Genomic DNA, 19,419 nt, shown 5'->3' with positions numbered 1-19,419 from the left:
TCCAAGGAATATCTAAAGATAATAGTTTATAGGGATGTTGGCTTAATTCTAGATAATTCAATTAAGTAGTACTGCTTAAATTGTCTCTTTGAAGGAGATCAATTCAGTGAAAATAATCATTTTGGGTTGGTATAGGACACACATCAATGGGTTCCGTTTAATGACAGTTAAAACCATTTTAGCATCTCTGAAAATATTAAGTTCAAGAATTTTAAAACAATTCCTATACAGTACTTATTATTAAGCAGTCTACTTAAATAATGAAATAATGTTCACCTTGGGAGATTCAAGGTAGATAACTTATAATGAAATCAGCCTTTCCAATTGTTTTAATATTAGAAATAATAAAGACAACCAACTTATATTAAAATATTATAAATAACAGTAAATGGTGAATATTTTCAAGATGAAGTTTTTAGCAGAAAGAAAGGAGAGGTTGGTACTTCTAATAGAAATATTTAATAAATATTGTAATGGGATTCTAATGGTGTCAGCGTTAGGGAATAAAGTAATAACTGATGGAATGAGGATGTTTTTATTGGTAGTTATATCCTCAGTTATTTACATTTTTCCACTGGAAGTCTAAAAACCTGTGACTGAGTATACAAAAGAGCACTAGGAACGTGCCATTTATAAGCGCAAAGTAAAACACCAAATGAGAATTCTGAAGTTACAGTCTCATTTCCAGGCTCGTGCAGAATATCCATCCTTTTTTTAATCTCTCCAATTTAAAAAAATAAAAATTAAGGAAAGTTGTACAACTACAGACCAAAAACAAAGTGTTAGTAGTCATTCCATATTTGCCTTATTCTAAAAACAGTGCTGTCTCCCAAATGGAATCAGGATTCTCCTTGTCCCCCTGTACATCAAAACAGACATCTACTTTAAGATAAAGTATTTTCTATCAAAACATACTTTATTGCTTTTTAAATGTCAAAATCAACACCAAAGTTAGGCTTCGGGAAACAAGAGGGGTGTAACTATTGTCACCACCTGAAAGCTGTGGTTCATAGATTTAAGCTCCTATGACTTCAGATTTTCCTTGGGGAAAAAAAAAGTTTATTTATAAATTTCCTGCTGTTGACTCAAAAGGATCCTGAAAAATTAAAAAACAGTGAAATTAAATAGCCACTGAAATGTCAGTAGTCTTAAAACTTACCTGGTGTGAAACAGATGTGTAGGTGTATCAACCTGTTAAGCACACTGACACTGTGCTTATTGAGCTATATTGCACAGGCCATGAAACCTCATGGTACCTGCCAGTCACTCAGTCTTCTACTAAGAAAGGAAGCTAGATGTCTTTAGTAAAAAATCAGCCTATATATTGGACATGGAGGAATGGACCAGAGACAGATATATGACCTGAGAGCAGCCCACAGGGACAGTCCACATATGATGGTATTTAACCAATCTAACCTGATACTCTTTCCTTGGAGGTCTTTTTGATATCTGGCAGCATATATACTCTATGAGTTATATGACTCACACTGGTGACTCTAACTATTGTAGCAGGGCCAGATGTGGTCTCCTTACTGGACCAGATTGACTAAAACTTGGTCTGTAGTTAACACTCTGGGTAATGTGTATTTCTGTTACTATTTACCCAGATCATTACATGGAATTTCAACTGGCAGGGAAAATAAAATAATTTCATAGTCTGACCTCAAGATCTCTAGACTCTAACTCTCTGCTATAATCTCAGCTGCAGGAGCCCTGGTCTATCTCACCTTGCCAAAGGTCTCCTATATCGATGCCTATAATACTGATCAGTTCTGGAAACAGAACTGAACAGAAAATGGAAAGGATCCCGTATGTCTTGGTGAGACAAGTGCTTCACAGGACAGGAGAGGAGTTATCCTAGAGTACAGAGTTGGTCACTTCAGAGTCCCTAGATGTCCACAGGTCTGCAGCAGGGGTTGGCAAACTATGGCCTGCAGGCTAAATCCAACCCAATGACTGTTTCTGTAAATAAAATTTGATTGGAGGGATTTCCCTGGTGGCGCAGTGGTTAAGAATCCACCTGCCAATGCAGGGGACACGGGTTCAAGCCCTGGTCCAGGACGATCCCACATACCGCTAAGCAACTAAGCCCATGCGCCACAACGGAGCCCGTGCTCTAGAGCCCGCGAGCCACAACTACTGAGCCCACGTGCCACAACTACTGAAGCCTGTGCGCCTAGATCCTGTGCTCTGCAACAAGAGAAGCCACCACAATGAGAAGCCCATGCACTGCAACGAAGAGTAGCCCCTGCTTGCTGCAACCAGAGAACGCTCGCGCACAGCATCGAAGACCCAACATAGCCAAAAATCAATCAATAAATAAACTAATTAAAAAAAAAAAACCTCATCACACTGTTTAAAAAAAAATCTGATTGCAATACAGCCATGCCCACTTGTTTACGTATTATCTATGGCTACTTTCCTGCTACAGCATCAGAGCAGAGAATGTGTAGCCTAAAAAGCTAAAAATATTCTCTGGTCTTGTATAGAAAAAGTTTGCCAAGCCCTGATCTACAGCATGTTGGCATAGCCCCTTGGAAAGGAAGGACAGCTTGCTGCCCCAACCATCTTCTAACATTTTACAGATGACACATATCCTGTGTTTGGGTGTCCTACGTTTATACTTTTACTGCGTGAGCTTTCTAAGTGGGACAGGCTATAATCACATGGCTCAGCTGCTCAGGCTATCCTGTGATCCTAGGGCATTGGGATGCTGAATGAGATGCTGCATGTAACTTCAGGCATGTCTCAATATGACCAGAGAGCACACGTGTGGGATTCTGGAGCAAGGCCAACCTACTTTAAGCAGGGACCATTTTTTCAGTAAATAGCTCCTGGCTGGCTGCTAGGGTCTGACAGACAGCAAATGTCTGACACCAAGGGACACCATGTGGCCATATCATTACCCCATTTTGAACAGTTTTACCTGACCTACCAACTCACAAATAGCATGCTTTCAACCCATGATCTAGTATTTAAACATAAAACTGGGCATATGGAGGTCCCCAAGGCACAGAATACCCAAATGGGATCATCACAACCCTTACTCAGGAGGCCTTCTCTCTCACCCAGGGTTATGTCTTCATGGAGGTGGTCCCTACAGATCAGCTGACAAAATTGAGAGACCCGAGCTTGGTGCATTTGTGATAGTCTTAGCCAAAAGTGGACTGCTTAAGGACCATACTCCCTTCAGGAATGGTACTGAAGGATAATACAGAAGAGACATATCCTGATATGGCAGATTTTCAAGCAGTTCCTTTTACTGTCCTTTATACCTCTCAGTAGAGAAAGCCTCAGGTCAGTTTTTATCCATTCTCGGATGGTGACTAATGGTTTTCCCAGATGGATACAGACTTAAAACAAGCAAGCACGAAAGACTGCTGACAAGGAGATCTGAGGAAGGATAATGTAGAACGCACTCCAGAAAGGAAACAAATTTGGGTCCCACATGAGTTCTTACCAGAGTGCCCACAACTGCAGCAAAGTCTCTTAATAATCATGTGGACAGGACTGCATCTATATCTTTCCTCCCCAGTCCGATGCTTGCCCAATGGGCTTATGAGTGACTCCAGTGGCAGCGACAGATACGCATGCAGTAACTGCATAAGTCAGTGGCTCCAGAAGCTAATGGACTTTGCCTCCCTGAGGCCGATGTGGCTATCCACTACTGGCTAGCACCCACTTTGTTGGCAATACTGACTGATTCTAAGAACTTGATTTGTTATCACTCCTTGAGGGAACCAGTTAGTTACCTAATACCAAGCTAACTACACTGGAACGCTTCCACGGTTGAAGGGACAAAGCTCTGTCCTCATTGGAATTGATACTTATTCTGCATGTGGATTGGCCTTTGCTGTCTTTTGCACTCTTGACAACAGCATCATATGTGTTTTTATAAATGCCTTGTATATCACCACTACAGTATTACACAGAAAGCCTCCAAGGACACACTTCTCAGTGAAAGAAGTATCAGAAGTATCCTGATGTAAAAAGGATGTTCTGGACTCACCAGGTTATCTATCATCAACAAAAAAAAGGGCCTATGAGATGCTGAAAGAGACCATTAAGTGCTGAGATTCAACATCAGTTATGGGTACCACCGTGCAAGGTCGGGGTGCTATCTTTTAGGATTATGGTATCTGCTCTGCTTGGGCAATACGTGTAGTAACAGCAAAATATGGTATTATCTCCCCCACAGCCAGAAAACACAGTTCTAAGAAACAAGGGGTAGAAACAGGAGCGCATTTTCTCATGATCTATTTTTAAAAATTGTGTTCCTACGGCTTCCCTGGTGGCGCAGTGGTTGAGAGTCCGCCTGCCGATGCAGGGGACACGGGTTCGTGCCCCGGTCCGGGAGGATCCCACATGCCACGGAGCGGCTGGGCCCGTGAGCCATGGCCGCTGAGTCTGTGCGTCTGGATCCTGTGCTCCGCAACGGGAGAGGCCACAACAGTGAGAGGCCCGCATACCGCAAAAAAAAAAAAAAAAATTATGTTCCTAGACCTATGACTCAGGCTCTGCTGTCCAACTGGCATAACACATAATGGAAAACACATTAAAATTGGTAATAATTTCTAGATGGTTGGGGCTTCCCTGGTGATGCAGTGGTTATGAATCCGCCTACTACAAGGGACATGGGTTTGAGCCCTGGTCTGGGAAGATCCCACATGATACGGAGCAACTAAGCCCATGCGCCATAACTACTGAGCCTGAGCTCTAGAGCCCACGAGCTAAAACTACCGAACCCACGTGCCACAACTACTGAGCCTGCGCGCCTCGAGCCCGTGCTCCGCAACAAGAGAAGCCACCGCAATGAGAAGCCCGCGCACCGCAACGAAGAGTAGCCCCCACTCGCTGCAACTAGAGAAAGCCCGTGTGCAGCAATGAAGACCCAACGCAGCCAAAAATAAATAAAATAAATTTATATTTTTTAGATGATTGGATTAAAGGTAATTTTATCTTTTTTTCTTCATGATGGTCTAGATTCTCCACATTTTCTAGAATGACTGTGTATTATTTTATATTCAAACATAATTACTAAGGGGAAAAAAACAACCCACATAGCTCTAGAAGCAGATTTTCAATGAAAATCGCACATAAGGAAAGCAAGGAGCTGTAATGAATGCAAGGAGCTCCTCACAAAAGACAGAACTGCTTCCCGTTTTCTTTGATAATGGTTACTATGTAGCACTCCAGAGCAATCATGGAAACATTTGAAATCTGACTAAGCCTCAGTTTCCTTATTTGTAAAATGAAGGTGATAACTATGTATCTTGTAAGGTCTATGAAAGAACACCATAAACTATAACATCTCCTATATGAGTTATTACTACTGGTGGTAGGTGCGTGTCTATGTGCTCAGTGCTTTTAAAAACAAAAACAAGAATAAAAATTAGTTACCTTTGGGTTAAAATATCTACAAGACTGTGGTTGGGAGCCTCCAAATAGCGCTATGCGGTAGTCATGTTTCTTTCTTCTGGGCCTTGTGCCTTCTACCAGTTCTTCTCGATCCTCTGGAGACAGGAGATGATACCTCATTCCACCTGTAGAAAAACACATGGCAACTCTTCAAGAACTTCAGGCACTTTAATACTTTGAAAAGGAAATACCCAAACAAAATAGTGTTTTTATTTCTGGAACTTTTTTTAAAAAAAATCATCCCTCTATAGCATTTAAGGAAAGAATGAGGGAGAAGAGGCAGGAGAAATATTTAATAATCTGAGTCCTAATCAATTTATTATTCTCAACAATCACCATTAATGCTAAGATTGTCCCACCCACTTACTAAATACCAGGGAATTATCTGGCTTTTCAAGCAACAGCTGCCATAATACTAATTACTGAAATGCAGATCTCCCTACCCAGCTGTTCTCAATCTTCACTGTACATAAGAATCCCCTAGAAAATCTCAGAAACTATCTATACCTGGGCCCTACCACAGGCCAGTTAAATCAAAATCTCTGGTGGTAGGGCTGAGGCACTGGTATCACCACTTAAATGTGGTTAAAAGATCAGCAGCTTCAGCACCTGGGAGCTTGTTAGAAATACTGAATCCCAGACCTACTGAATCAGAATCCGCATATTTAACAAAATCCTAAGGTAAATCAGATGCACATAAAACTGTGAGAAGTACTTTCTGCTTATTCTAAAATGCAGTGAGGATTCGGAACTATTGTGATCTAACATGACCCTTTTCCTTTAAGCAATTCCTTAATTTTGTCAAGTCAGGGGACACTCAACAGTTAAAAACTTTGAAGATGTCATTTCAAATCAGTGTGGGAAAGGTGGATTGTTCAATAAATGATGTTAGACAATCATATGGAGAAAATATTTGTACCGCTACCTCATATTTTACTCTAAAGCAAATTCCAAATCAATAGAATATTTTAAAACGTAAAAAACCTCACAAACGAACTATAGGAAAAATCGGATAGTTAAAAAAAAAAAAAGGCCCAGAACGAGGAAGCCTAAGACAAATAACACAGAAACTATGAAAAAAATATTCAGAACTACATAAAACTTTAAGTTAAACTACTTCATGGCAAGAAGAAAAAACAAAATCAAAAGACAATGACAAACTAGGAAAGTATTTATAAATCATATAAAAGACCTAAAGATATTCTTAGTAATATTAAGACGATCAACAGAAAATTAGATTAATAATCTGAACAAAGTTCACAGAAAAAGAACTAATTACAAATGACTCTCAAACATACGAAGAGATGCTCAACTGCTCTAGTTAGAGAAATACAAATTAAAATCATACTGTCTCACTCATCAGATTGCACAAGATCAAACTATCCGGAACACAGGGTATGATAAAGGAAGCAGCACGCTCCTCCACTGCTGGTGGGGATGTGGATGGGTACAAATTATCTGGAAGGCAATACAGGATGATCTGTGAAAATTACAAATGCACACACCCTTTAGCCAGTAATTCCCCCTTTAGGATTTTAGCAACCTAAAGTTCACTGTCAGGCAAGTGGTTAAAAATTATGGTATATCCACATAATGGAATACTGTATGTGGCTGTTGAGAAACATGAGGAAGGGTAACATGTACACATGAGACGATTTCCAAGAAATAATGTGGAATGAAAAAAAGCAAGAGGGGAAATGTCCTGGTGGTCCAGTGGTTAGGAGTCAGGGTTTCCACTGCCAAGGGCCCAGGTTCCATCCCTGGTTGAGGAACTAAGATCCTACAAGCCATGTGGCCCAGCCAAAAGAAAAAAAAGAAATTAAAAAAGCAAGACATAAAAGAGTACACAGAGTGGAATACCATTTTAAAAATTTATATCTTTATTCATATATTTTTTATACATAATTTATACGAGTATATGTCAGTAAATTACTGTATATGCACAAACTCAAGACTACCTTTGGAAGGATATACAAGATAATAATGGTTACCTCCAGTGAGACTTACTTTTCACCATATACCCTTTTATACCTTTTTGAATTGTAGATGATGTGCAGTATTACTGATCCAAAAATAAAATAATGTAAGCAATTCTCAATACATGCAGAAAACACTTCTGTTCATGAGGCTGTGTTGGGCCTTTATAAGAGAGATAGAGAGGACACGTTTGGAAAACAGGTTGTGAATGAATGAAAATCAGTATCAGTATTTCTAGCATCTCCTTCCATTTCAGAGTATGAGTAGAAGCACTGTGCATTAGAACAGCTGGAACACTCAGCAGCCTGCTCTAGGTCAGGGGTCAGCAAACTTTCTCTGTAAAGGGCCAGACAGCAAATAATTTAGGCTCTGCAGGCCACATATGGTTCCTATTACATATTCGTTTGTTTGCTTTTTACAATCCTTTACAATTATAAAAACCACTTTTCCTCATTCCCTCCTCTCCCACTCTAGGTCTAAGACTGTAGTTCTTAAGGTATATAGTTCCCTGACTAGCAGCATCACTTGGAAACGTGTCAGAAATCCAAATTATTGAACACTACACCTGAACAGATCTTGTGGGGTTTGAGAGCCGCTGCTCTAGTGAGGGCTCCACACAGGGCAGAGGTGTACTGTGAAATCTATGAACACAATACTCCCAACAAGAGAAGAGAGGCAGCAGGGAAGGAGAGAAACAGGAGGGAACTGTTTCAGGCAACAGGCCACTGGGTAAAAGTGGCTGACTGTGGCTAACCAGGTCAACCCTGGAGGAAGCACAAACTGTGGCTCCTTCACTGATGGGCTGTTTCTCTCCCAGGACAGGGCTGGGGACAAACTCTCTGGCACCTTTCCCTGAGAAACGCCTTGCTCCTTAGGCTTATTCCTTTGGGAGTTATTCCTTTGAGAGTCAGGTACTGTCATTTGCAAATTTTGAATAAGAACTTAGCCTGACCCTTTGTTATGGTTTTTTTAAAAATATAAATTTATTTATTTATTTATTTTTGGCTGTGTTGGGTCTTTGTTGCTGCATGTGGGCTTTCTCTAGTTGTGGCGAGCGCGGGCTACTCTTCGTTGTGGTACGCGGGCTTCTCATTGCTGCGGAGTATAGGCTCTAGGCACGCAGGATTCAGTAGTTGTGGCACGTGGGCTCAGTAGTTGTGGCACGCAGGCTTAGTTGCTCCGCAGCATGTGGGATCTTCCCAGACCAGGGCTCAAACCCATGCCCCCTGCATTGGCAGGCAAATTCTTAACCATTGCACCACCAGGGAAGCCCCTTTGTTATGGTTTTGACTGTGTTCTTCATTTTGTTTTTATGACTTGTTTTCTTTTAGTTATAATAATTTTTTCAGTTTAGTTTTATTCTATATTCCTATCATCTTTTGTTTTTCTTCTTCTCTCAAAAGGCAGACCCTAAATCAGATGGTAGGAAGGTAATTGATGATCTGAAGAAGGGAGGCCTTCTTTCCTCCACTGAGCTCTACCCAGCCTCCAAAGCCTGGAAGAGTCTCAGCTGCTTGTGCCTAGTCAAGGAATTTTAGAACTCACAGTTCTTTATTAGAACAAGACAAAACAAAAATGGAAAAGAAAAAGAAAAAAATGTAACAAAAAACAAAGATTCCTGCTCAAGAGCCTAATCCCCACACTTGTTTGGATTTCTTGAATAATCCTGGTATCCTGTTTCTAAATCAACTCAGAATCCACATAAGAACTAAATACTTCACTGACTGGCTAATTTATCTTCAACAGCTTACACCATGTATGAAGAAACAGGTGCAGCTCTCTACCCAATGAAACCAGAAATAGAACACAGGGTTTGCAAATAGAGGCATGACAAAAAATCTGATATTAACTTGTGAAATCCAAAAGATGAAAGTCCTAATCTAAAGACATCTTCTTGGTCCTGATTTTCTTTCACGTCCCTGTACTTCAAGAAACTAGCGGCAACCTATGCTGTACTTCTTAAAACTCCCTACATCTTGGTTATCAAGATACCAGCCTGGGAAGGGTAAGCTGGGATGAAGTGACAGAGTGGCATGGACTTATATACACTACCAATTGTAAAATAGATAGCTAGGGGGAAGCAGCTGCATAACACAGGGAGATCAGATTGGTGCTTTGTGACCACCTAGAAGGGTGGGATAGGGAGGGTGGCAGGGAGATGCAAGAGGAAGGGGATATGGGGATATATGTATATGTATAGCTGATTCACTTTGTTATAAAGCAGAAACTAACACACCATTGTAAAGCAATTATACTCCAATAAAGATGTTAAAAAAAAAAAAAAGATACCAGCCTGGGGTTGAAGTAGCTTGGTGAATTCTCCTTTCCCGGTTCTTTGTCTACTACCCCTTAAATGTAGATATTCATAAGGATATATCCTTGCTTCATACCCTCTTCTTTTTTCCCTTAACACCATAACTGTAACCAAAAGGCATTATACCATGCACTGTCTTATGCTTTTGCCACTCATGAAAAATTTTTATATTATTAGATATTCATCTAAAATATTTTTAGTAAATATAGAGCATTCCATTGTATGGATATATTGTAATACTTTTCCAAACTAGGGGACAGTATTGGGTCAACTTACCTAAAACCACAACAATATTAAGTAGTAGGTATGTGATACGTTTGACAGAAATTTTACTTTACTTCCAATTTAATAATTGGAAGTAATTAATAAGTATTAATTAAAGTAATTATTAAAGTAATTAATATTTATTAATTACTATTTAATAATCAGGGCACTCAAACTTATTTGTCACTCTGTTTTTTTCTTTGGCGGTACGCGGGCCTCTCACTGCTGTGGCCTCTCCCGTTGCGGAGCACAGGCTCAGGACGCGCAGGCTCAGCGGCCATGGCCCATGGGCCCAGCCGCTCCGCGGCATGTGGGATCTTCCCGGACCGGGGCACGAACCCGGGTCCCCTGCATCGGCAGGTGGATTCCCAACCACTGCGCCACCAGGGAAGCCCATTGCCACTCTTGAGAAGGGTATCTCAGGCAGGAATGAAAGTTGTCAGTTCTTTTATTTCCTTCCTTAATTTTGTGTCTGAAACCAGCTATACCTTAAATGAAATGTGCAAATGAATGCCAAAAACAACTTAAGGTTTCAAGGTAGGTTTCTAAATACCTTCTAGGAGAGGCTTTCTTGCTCATTACATATTAACTGAAACCTATACTGCTATCCCATGTGTGGATACTGTCCATGTCGTTTTTGGTTTAAGATGAATGGGAACTCAAGAAGAGCCTGGTAGAGTTAGCAGGAGCATACTTATCTCAGCATATCACAGTCATACACTACACATTTCAGGCCTGTTTAAAGAACAAGCTGAACTTCCACTTACAGCAGTATGACAGTTGAGACTTTAAGAAATAACTTTCTGCTACAAAATTACTACAATGCTGGAAAGAATAAAACAAACATTCTTTTAAGTGCATAGCTAAGATCAGAGGGCCAAAAATGGAGGGCGAACTAAACACCAGAATAGTGAGTGTTAAGAGACCCTGGAGCTACTCTGAGAGCTTTCGATAATACTGGAAACCTAGAAATTGATGTTATTGGCTGCATGAGGGAAATAAGATTAGGTCTTGGATTTGCACAAGTGTTGGAACTGAGAGCTCTATCTAAAGCTGGATCACTTGTGTTGGTTATACTTTTAATGAAGATAAGCTAAGAAAACTGTCTAATGGCAAAAAGGAAAAATAGTAATCTGCCTATTTCAATTTCACCTCCAGGCAGAGGTAAAGTCTCCCTCTTTTGAGAATTTATAATGACAGATCATACAGGTTTGAGGTTTGAATTTACCTGTCTACAAGTCTAGAAACCCATAAGCCGAGAAAAATTCAAAGTAGTCCTGGATTGTTGTGGCCCAGGGCACTTGGCAAAAGCAAACACTATTCTCTTAAGGAAAACAGGGAAAACCTGGAGGAATACAAACCACACCTCCCAATATTTCTGGAGATTAAGATCGATCAAATATAAGCTCATGGGACTTCCCTGGTGGTATAGTGGCTAAGACTTTGCCCTCCCAATGCAGGGGGCCCGGGTTCGATCCCTGGTCAGGGAACTAGATCCCACATGCTGCAACTAAAGATCCTGCACGCCGCAAGGAAGACCCGAAGCAGCCAAATAAATAAATATTAAAAAAAATATATATATAAAAGCTCACAATCCAAAATTATAAAACACAAAGAATTAAGCCACCAGGAATAAGTCAATGAAAAAACAGCAGCATTTGGTCTTCAAAGACTTCAGATATTGTTATTATCAAACACAGAATATAAAATAACTGTATTTAATGGGACTTCCCTGGTGGTCCAGTGGTCAAGACTCTGAAATTCCACTGCAGGGGGCACAGGTTCGATCCCTTGTCAGGGAACTACAATCCTGCATGCCACACGGTGCAACAAAAAAAAAAGAAAAGTGCTGAAGGAAAAATTAAGCCTATCTCCAAGAAGATAGAACAAAGAGGCAAAGATGGATAACAAGAGAGACTTAAGATTAGAGACTCAATGCCTAAAGAATCACAATATCGATAATAAAGAACTGAGAAATCTGTGGCTAAAAAGATAGAGAATGCCCAATATGATAACTTAAAAAAAAGAAAAAAAAAAAAGATGCACACCAAGGTACATTACTGTGAACTTTCAAAACACCAGGGATTAAAAAAAAAGATTTTAAATGCTTACAAGGAAGAATAAATAAACTGGCATCAGTTTTCTCAAAAGCAACAATGAAAGCTAGCAAATAATGGAGAATGCTTATGATTTTCAACGTAATTCTACACCTGGTTTAACTATCCTTCGACATTTTATGATAAAATAAAGATATGAGATTTGTCAAACCTCCAAATATTTGTTGATCATATATTCTTTCTCAGGAACCTTTTAAGGATATGTTCAATCAAACAGAATTAAGAAAGGTGAAGACCTGGGGTTGAGGAAGATAGTGAATCTAACTTAGGAAAGGAGTGAAAGAACATCCCAGTATGGCAGAGAAGGGAAGACAAGACAGGACAAGAACTGTGCCTTAAGCCTAAAGGGCAAACACTCCATCCTGGAATAGGCAGAAGGAAGAATAGGCAGAAGGAAGGCTCTATAAATGTGTTTCCAAAAAATAAAATCAACAGATTGTTTAATTGTACAATTTTATTAAGAGGCATTTTACAGAGGGTTTGGAACTTAGCCTGCAAGTCAAGAAAAATTAAGTAAATGAAAAAAAAAATGTGGCAAAAAATGTGCTCCACGCGCAACCAACCAAACTTTTTCTTTAAGAAAGAAAATGTGATCACAGTACACTACTTGGCTAAATTATTTTAAAAAGGAAACACAAAAAACAAAGTGAATGAAAGTTATTGTACACAAAAGGAGACAGAGCATAAGTAATTTTTAAACTTCTATCACACATGTTCCTATAAAATAAGGGCTGAGGCTAAGTTCCCTCCGGATAGACAGCTGAGAACCCCAATAGATTAATTATCCAGAAGGGCAAAGTCTTGAGTGTTTCTCCCTGGCTACCGAGTCTGATCCATTCTGAAGGGTTTTAAGCCCATGAGAAACTGGCTACACGATAAGTTATAAATGGATATTAAGGCAACTTACTTATCACCATCTTAAGGCATTCAGGATTGTCTTGAATAAGTGGTTCAGCTTGTACTGTTTTACTTAAGAAATTCTTTGATATAAGAGGAAACCTGACTTTAGCAAGGATGTCAACCATAAATGGCTGGCGGTTAGGTTCATCATATTTCAACCACCTGACTGCAGCATCATAAACCTAAGGGGAGAAAAACAGCATAGTAAAGTTCTTAGAAGGCAGCAGCACTTCCAATTACCTATGTTTACTCTCACGTTGAAAGGGGAGAGTCTCATGAAGGCACAACTTCTTATTCCCAATATTTTATTCAGATATTTGCTTTCATTCCCAAACACTGTCTGTACTTCAGAACAGTTTACACAATGCTCTAGTGATTCTTCTAGGTAATATGTTTTTTAGAACTAATTACTACTACTTCTAGGTAATATGTTTTAGAACTAATTACTACTACATAATGTAATGACAGGTAGGATGTTGAATCTATAATCGTTTTTAAACAAAATATAGCTTCCTTTTAGGAAGGAGATATGATGTACATTTCCACTGAAAAAAATCTATTGGTCAATGATAGTTTCAATATATGTTCATATGGTACCAGGAGAACAGGTTAATTTCCTCAGAGGCCTTCTACCCCAAGAGACTTCTATGAAGGTCATCTATGATTTTATTCCTGAATTATGAATTGACAGACTTATTTACTTTCTGGAAACTTTATGATATAAAAATTCTATATATGAAAAGTAAATTACAGGATATTTACATAAGAATTGCTTTCCAAAATAATATGGTAGCATTCATTTAACTGTACCAAACAAGCCCAAGTTTATTAACATAATTGGATTTATAATTCACTAGTTTAAATACACTGAAAACAAACCCATTATTTCATATACATATACATCTACCACACACATTTGAGTTAGTTACATTAGTTATTTTGTGTTGGTGTTAATAAGCCCTAAGTCTGATATAGTTAATTTTTTATGGGAATTGGTCTGTTTTTTTAAATAAACTATTTATTGGAATATTTTTTGATTTACAGAAAAGTTGCAAAGATAGTGCAGAGTTCCCATACACCCTGCACTCAGTTGTTAAAATAGTACATTAGTATGAAACTCTTTTAACTAATGAACCAATACTGATACATTATTTATTAACTAAGGTCCATACTTAAAAAAAAAAAAATCCTTTAGTTTTTGTCTAATGTTCTTTTTCTGTTCCACAATCCCATAAAAGATACCACATTACATTTAGTGGTTGTCACCTTAGGCTCTTCTAGACTATGACTGTTTCTCAGACCCTCCTTGTTTTTGAGGACTTTTTGACAGCTTTGAGTTCTGATCAGGTATTTTATAGACTGTCCCTCAATCTGGGTTTGTCTGATGTGTTTCTCATTATTAGGCTGGGGTTATAGTTTTTTTGGGAGGAAGACACAGAGGTAACATGCCATCCTCATTACACAAGAGTACATGATATCACTGATGATATTAACCTGTAGGTAGTGTTCATCAAGTTTGTCAGGTTTCTTCAGTCTAAAATTATTCTTCCCTTTCTATACTATATATGTCAGTCAATTTTGCTCATATAATTGAGTTTTTTCTTCATGCCTACTCAGGTTCTCCGGGTCCAACCTGTCAACTTGAAAACTAATACTCTGGGCCATGAAGACTGGGAGAAAGAATACGGCTCAGTGCAAACCTTTTATCTCTAGAACAAAAGTAACTAAAAGCATGCGATCTTACTGTACCTCTATTAGTTTCCTATTGCTGCTATAACACATTATCACAAACTTACTGACTTAAAATACAGAGAAGGGTGGGGAACTGAAAACAGGGTTTAAGTGAATGTCTGCATATCAAAGTGTTACCCCATCTAGTTCCCAACACCTGTACGCAGCTTACACCTCTGACTGTTTATCTGACAGTTCTGGAGGTCAGAGTCCAAAATGGGTCACACACTGGGCAAAAATCAAGATGTCAGCAGGGCTGCCTGAAGACCTACAGGAGAAACCATTTTCTTGCTTTCTCTAACATCTAGCAGCCATCTGCATTCCTTGGCTTGCGGCCCTTCCTCCATCTTCAAAGCCAGCAATGGCCAACCAAGTCTAATTCATATCACATCACTCTGACACTGACTCTTCTGTCCCTCTTCCATATTTAAGCACCCTTGTGATTACATTGGACCCACCCAATAACCTCCTCCTCTCATGATCCTTAACCACATCTGCTGAGTCTCAACTGCTATGTAAGGTAACACATTCACAGATTCCAAGGATTAGGGTGTGGACAACTCTGGGGGAGGCATTGTTTTACCCACCCAAGAGCATCTCTACAAGTGGCCGGTCTCTCAAAGAGCCAGCCCCTACAAGCACCCAAAACTTATTTTTCCTCTGAAACAGAATTTGGAATTAGTGTAAAGAACACATTCTCTCCTAATATGATTCTTTTCTTTGTCATGTATCCAAAAATGAAGCATAAGAAATCCATAGGGACATTTTTACTAAGAAAAATGTGAGAAGCCAGTTTAGTCACCTGATCCTCTGCCCTCACAGTCAGAGTGTCCTGGTTGAGGAGATGTGTAACTCGCTTGACATCAAGTTGTAGAAATTCATCAGTTTTATAAACTTCAGTAAAATGCTGATGAATAAAGTCATCTGCGGTTGCTTTCAATTCAGGACAGTCTAGACACTCTGCTAGCACACTTATACCTGAACACAGAAAGAAAACAAATGAATAAAAGATGAATACCTTAAAAAACAAACAAACAAATATACATTAACGATTAAGTATGACTCTAGGAAAATGAGACAATAAATTTCATAAATCTGGATCCTTTCCTTTTCCATTGATTTGTCTATTGTTATGCCAATATACTCTCTTATGTGTGGCTGAATTTGGTACTTTGTAGGACAGGCCCCCTTCAGTGTTTTTTCAAACTTTTCTTGGCTACTGGTATAACATTTTCTCTTGTAAATAAATTTAAAATAAGCTTATAACATTCTACTTTTTAAAAATCCTGATATGACTTCAATTAGGATTGCTGAATTTCTGGATTACATTAGGGACAGTTGCTTGTTCTGCAACATGGAGGAGTTCCACTTAGGAACATGACAGATCTCCACTTACATTTTTTAATGATCTTCAGTGTAATTAACAGTTTTTTTAATAGAAACCCCATATATTTTCCATTCAGCTATTTTATTTTCTCTTTAGCAGGGAAGATCCCCCTTAATTGATTATTAATGTTCTGTATCAGGAGTCTGCAAAATACTGTCCATGAGCCAAATCCAGCCCACATCTAGCTGTAGGGTCAGCAGCTAAGAACGTTTTTCATATTTTTGAAGGGTTGTGAAAAAAGGCGAAGTGGGGAGAAAAGGGGGGAGGGGAAGGAGAGGAGAAGCAGGAGAGGGAGAAGTAGGAAGAGGAGCAACAAGGACCACACATGACACATGGCCCACAAAGCCTAAAATATTTGCTATTTGGCCCTTATAGGAAGTTTGCCAACCTCTGCTAAATAAAACCACTGATTACTGTATATGATCTTGTGGCAGGCCTGCATTCAAAGTCATTAGTTAAATTTATTTTAGTTTATTAGCTTTGATTTTCCATGTTTCAACTTCAATGCTGTCTTCAGATAGTTTTGACACTTTCGTATTTATAACCATAAAGGTTCTCATAACTGATGCCTGCTAGTGAGTTAGACTAGTTGTCATTTTCTAAATGTACTGACCAATGCCACGGCATGCTATGTGCTCAGTCTGCTACACCTGAACATTTATGTTCCCACCAGGAAAATGATATTTTCACCAAGAACCAGTATTTGTTTTTTAACTAACTTTTGGCAGATGAATTTGTTGTAATTATGCTACTCAACTAAATATCATGCAGATCAATAAAATGAATGTGAAAAGAAAGCAGTTGCTTCTATGAAACCTAATTCTAAGGTTTACAAGAGACTTGAAAACAGCTCAAGTTAAGCATGACCAGGACAACGGATAAAATCGGGGAAAACACTGCAAAATTCTAGAGGGATTCTATAATCAGACTGTCTTGCTCAGTTATCAATTCGTTTTAAGGAAACTAAAAATACAAAATCATAGATAATATATTATTGATGTGACTTAGGTAAGACAGACAATAGATCTGTATTCAAATCACAGACTTGGTCTTACAGTCACAGATTGGCAGATTGGTATATTTTTATGTTACACTAAAATAACACCTTTACGGCAGATATAATCTTGTTTAACCACTCACTGCGTTAATGAAATTTTAAATTAGCCAACAAACTACTGTTATGATTATGCCTGATAAGGAAACTTTTATTGTTACCTTATTTATTTTTTTTGATTGACTACACCGGTGGAAATCTTCAGCACGAAGCTGAACGGTAGCACGTTTTCATGCAAAGAATATTAGCTTTAGGTTTCAGACACATACAGGTTAACTTAGGTATTTTATTTCTAGTTTAAGAGTTTTTTTTAAACATTAGGAACGGGTACTGAAAACACAAAAGTGTCTTCAGCATCTGTTGCTATGATTTTAAGTATTTTTTTCCTATAGCATGTTAGTATAGTATATTATGTTTGGTTTTTTAATACTGAATCATTCTGTCATTTCTGAAGTAAATCATTACTCGTTTTCCTAAACACACAAAAACTCATTACTGAGGCTATTTTTTATTTTGGAAAATGTTGATACGGTATTTTATGGCTTGTTTCTGCCCAGGTTAATATGTACCTCCCTAACCTCCTATAGCAGTGGGATAAGGAGGGTGGGAGGAGACGCAGAGGGAGGGGATACGGGGATATATATACACATAGAGCTGATTCACTTTGTTATACAGCAGAAACTAACACAACATTATAAAGCAATTATGCTCCAATAAAGATGTTAAAAATAAATAAATAAAATAAAATAAAATATATTACTAGAAAATTTTGTACTGGACAACACCTTTAAGATTAAATGAGGGTAAAAAAAAGATTAAATGAGGACACTTATAACCACGCTTTTTTTCTTTATTAAAATATACATTAACAGTGTTTTTTGTTTTAAAAAATAGGAATCTCATTTCTTACCAAGACAATTTGAAGCATCAACTTGTTCTTTCAAAAAATCAACACACATTTTCTTCACAGGTTCAATCTGGTACTGGTTTGCTGCATCTAACAAAGACTGAACATTGTTGCTATTCACAGAAATTCTGTAAGTAAGTTAAAGTGAATGTTAGTTTCCTACTATTATTTAAATAATGCTACCATAGAATGTATCCTTCTAGCCCCGAAATTAAACAAAAAATTAAACTTTACAGCCCTTGAATTAGTATGGCATAGGATCCTCAAACCCTGCCCCTACCATCCGTGTAGTTTTTCATTCTGAAGACTCTGGAGCACACCAATTTGTTACAACAACGCTTTGCCATGGCAGATCCCAACCTTACTCCTCCACAACAGAAACGATCCTTAACTTACCTAGCGGTATAAGCGAATTCCACAAGTTGTTCAATAATGTCAGGTTCAGCATCTTTGAGTTCCACTTCAAAGGACTTTGATTCAAGCATGTTAGCTAATACAAAGAGAAAAAACATAAATGGCATGAGTACTACCCTGAGTTTAACTGAAGAACCCGATCATTCTAGGCTGTGTTAAATGTTGGAGAAAAATAACAGGACAGAGACCTCCCTGAAAGAAAATACCTCAGAAAGCCCAACACATTCCTATAATAAATGCAAATTAATTCTCCATACTTGACATGTGCCTTAAAATAATTTAAGAAATTAGTGAATTAGTGTACTTCTAAAAAAAAAGCCCAAATGAACAGAGAGACATAAAAATGCATTTAGTATTTCCCCAACTCCTAAATTAATTTGGTAGCATTCTCTTAAATTGTTATGGGCAAAATGCCTCTGATGTAGCTGGAACAAACCTACAAGAACAATGACAATTATATGTATAGTCAGCTTTCACTAGCAAAGCTCTCATTCTTCCCCAAAACCCTGGTAGGTAGCCAGAGCACTGAAGAGAAAACTTGAGGCAGATATATTATATAACCTGATCAAGCTCACGAGCAGTACTAAGTAGAACCAGGACTTGGACCCAATTCTCAACTCCAAACTAGGGTTCTTTCTAGTATATGTATTTCATTTTTCTTTAGTTTAACTTGCTAGATAAAATGCCATAAGACTTATCTGCTCCTTTGCCTTTCCACCAGAGGTTAAGAAAAAAACCTGGTATTCAAGCAGAAGCTGTATCTCCATTAATAAAGACTTCAGGCCTTTAGGGCTAACGAAAGGACAGTTTTCCTTTGATCAATCATCACCATGACCACTCTTCCATCTCTTCACTGTTCTGTGGACTTAACTTAAAGTGCTTTTAAAACTGGGAAAAATGGCATATTTTCAATTAGACCCCACCTAATTCTCATAG

General features: G+C 38.4%; 1 protein-coding gene across 4 annotated transcripts in view; it reads right to left on the bottom strand.

Moving 5' to 3' along the window:
* Positions 1–19,419, bottom strand: part of KLHL7 (kelch like family member 7) — a 63,765-nt gene that overhangs the window by 25,082 nt on the left and 19,264 nt on the right. For all 4 annotated transcript variants that reach the window (XM_004263438.3, XM_004263439.3, XM_033440364.2 and 1 more), the window contains 5 exons: positions 18,466–18,559; positions 18,073–18,197; positions 15,524–15,699; positions 12,998–13,172; positions 5,401–5,543 (listed from right to left, as the gene is read on the bottom strand). In XM_004263438.3, the coding sequence (XP_004263486.1) occupies positions 5,401–5,543; positions 12,998–13,172; positions 15,524–15,699; positions 18,073–18,197; positions 18,466–18,559 (713 nt within the window). The remainder of the gene's footprint in view (positions 1–5,400; positions 5,544–12,997; positions 13,173–15,523; positions 15,700–18,072; positions 18,198–18,465; positions 18,560–19,419) is intronic.

This window comes from Orcinus orca, chromosome 9 (assembly GCF_937001465.1).
Source record: "Orcinus orca chromosome 9, mOrcOrc1.1, whole genome shotgun sequence".
NCBI lineage: Eukaryota > Metazoa > Chordata > Mammalia > Artiodactyla > Delphinidae > Orcinus > Orcinus orca.
Note: the sequence above shows the minus strand (reverse complement) of the source record. Positions and strands in the feature narration are given on the sequence as shown.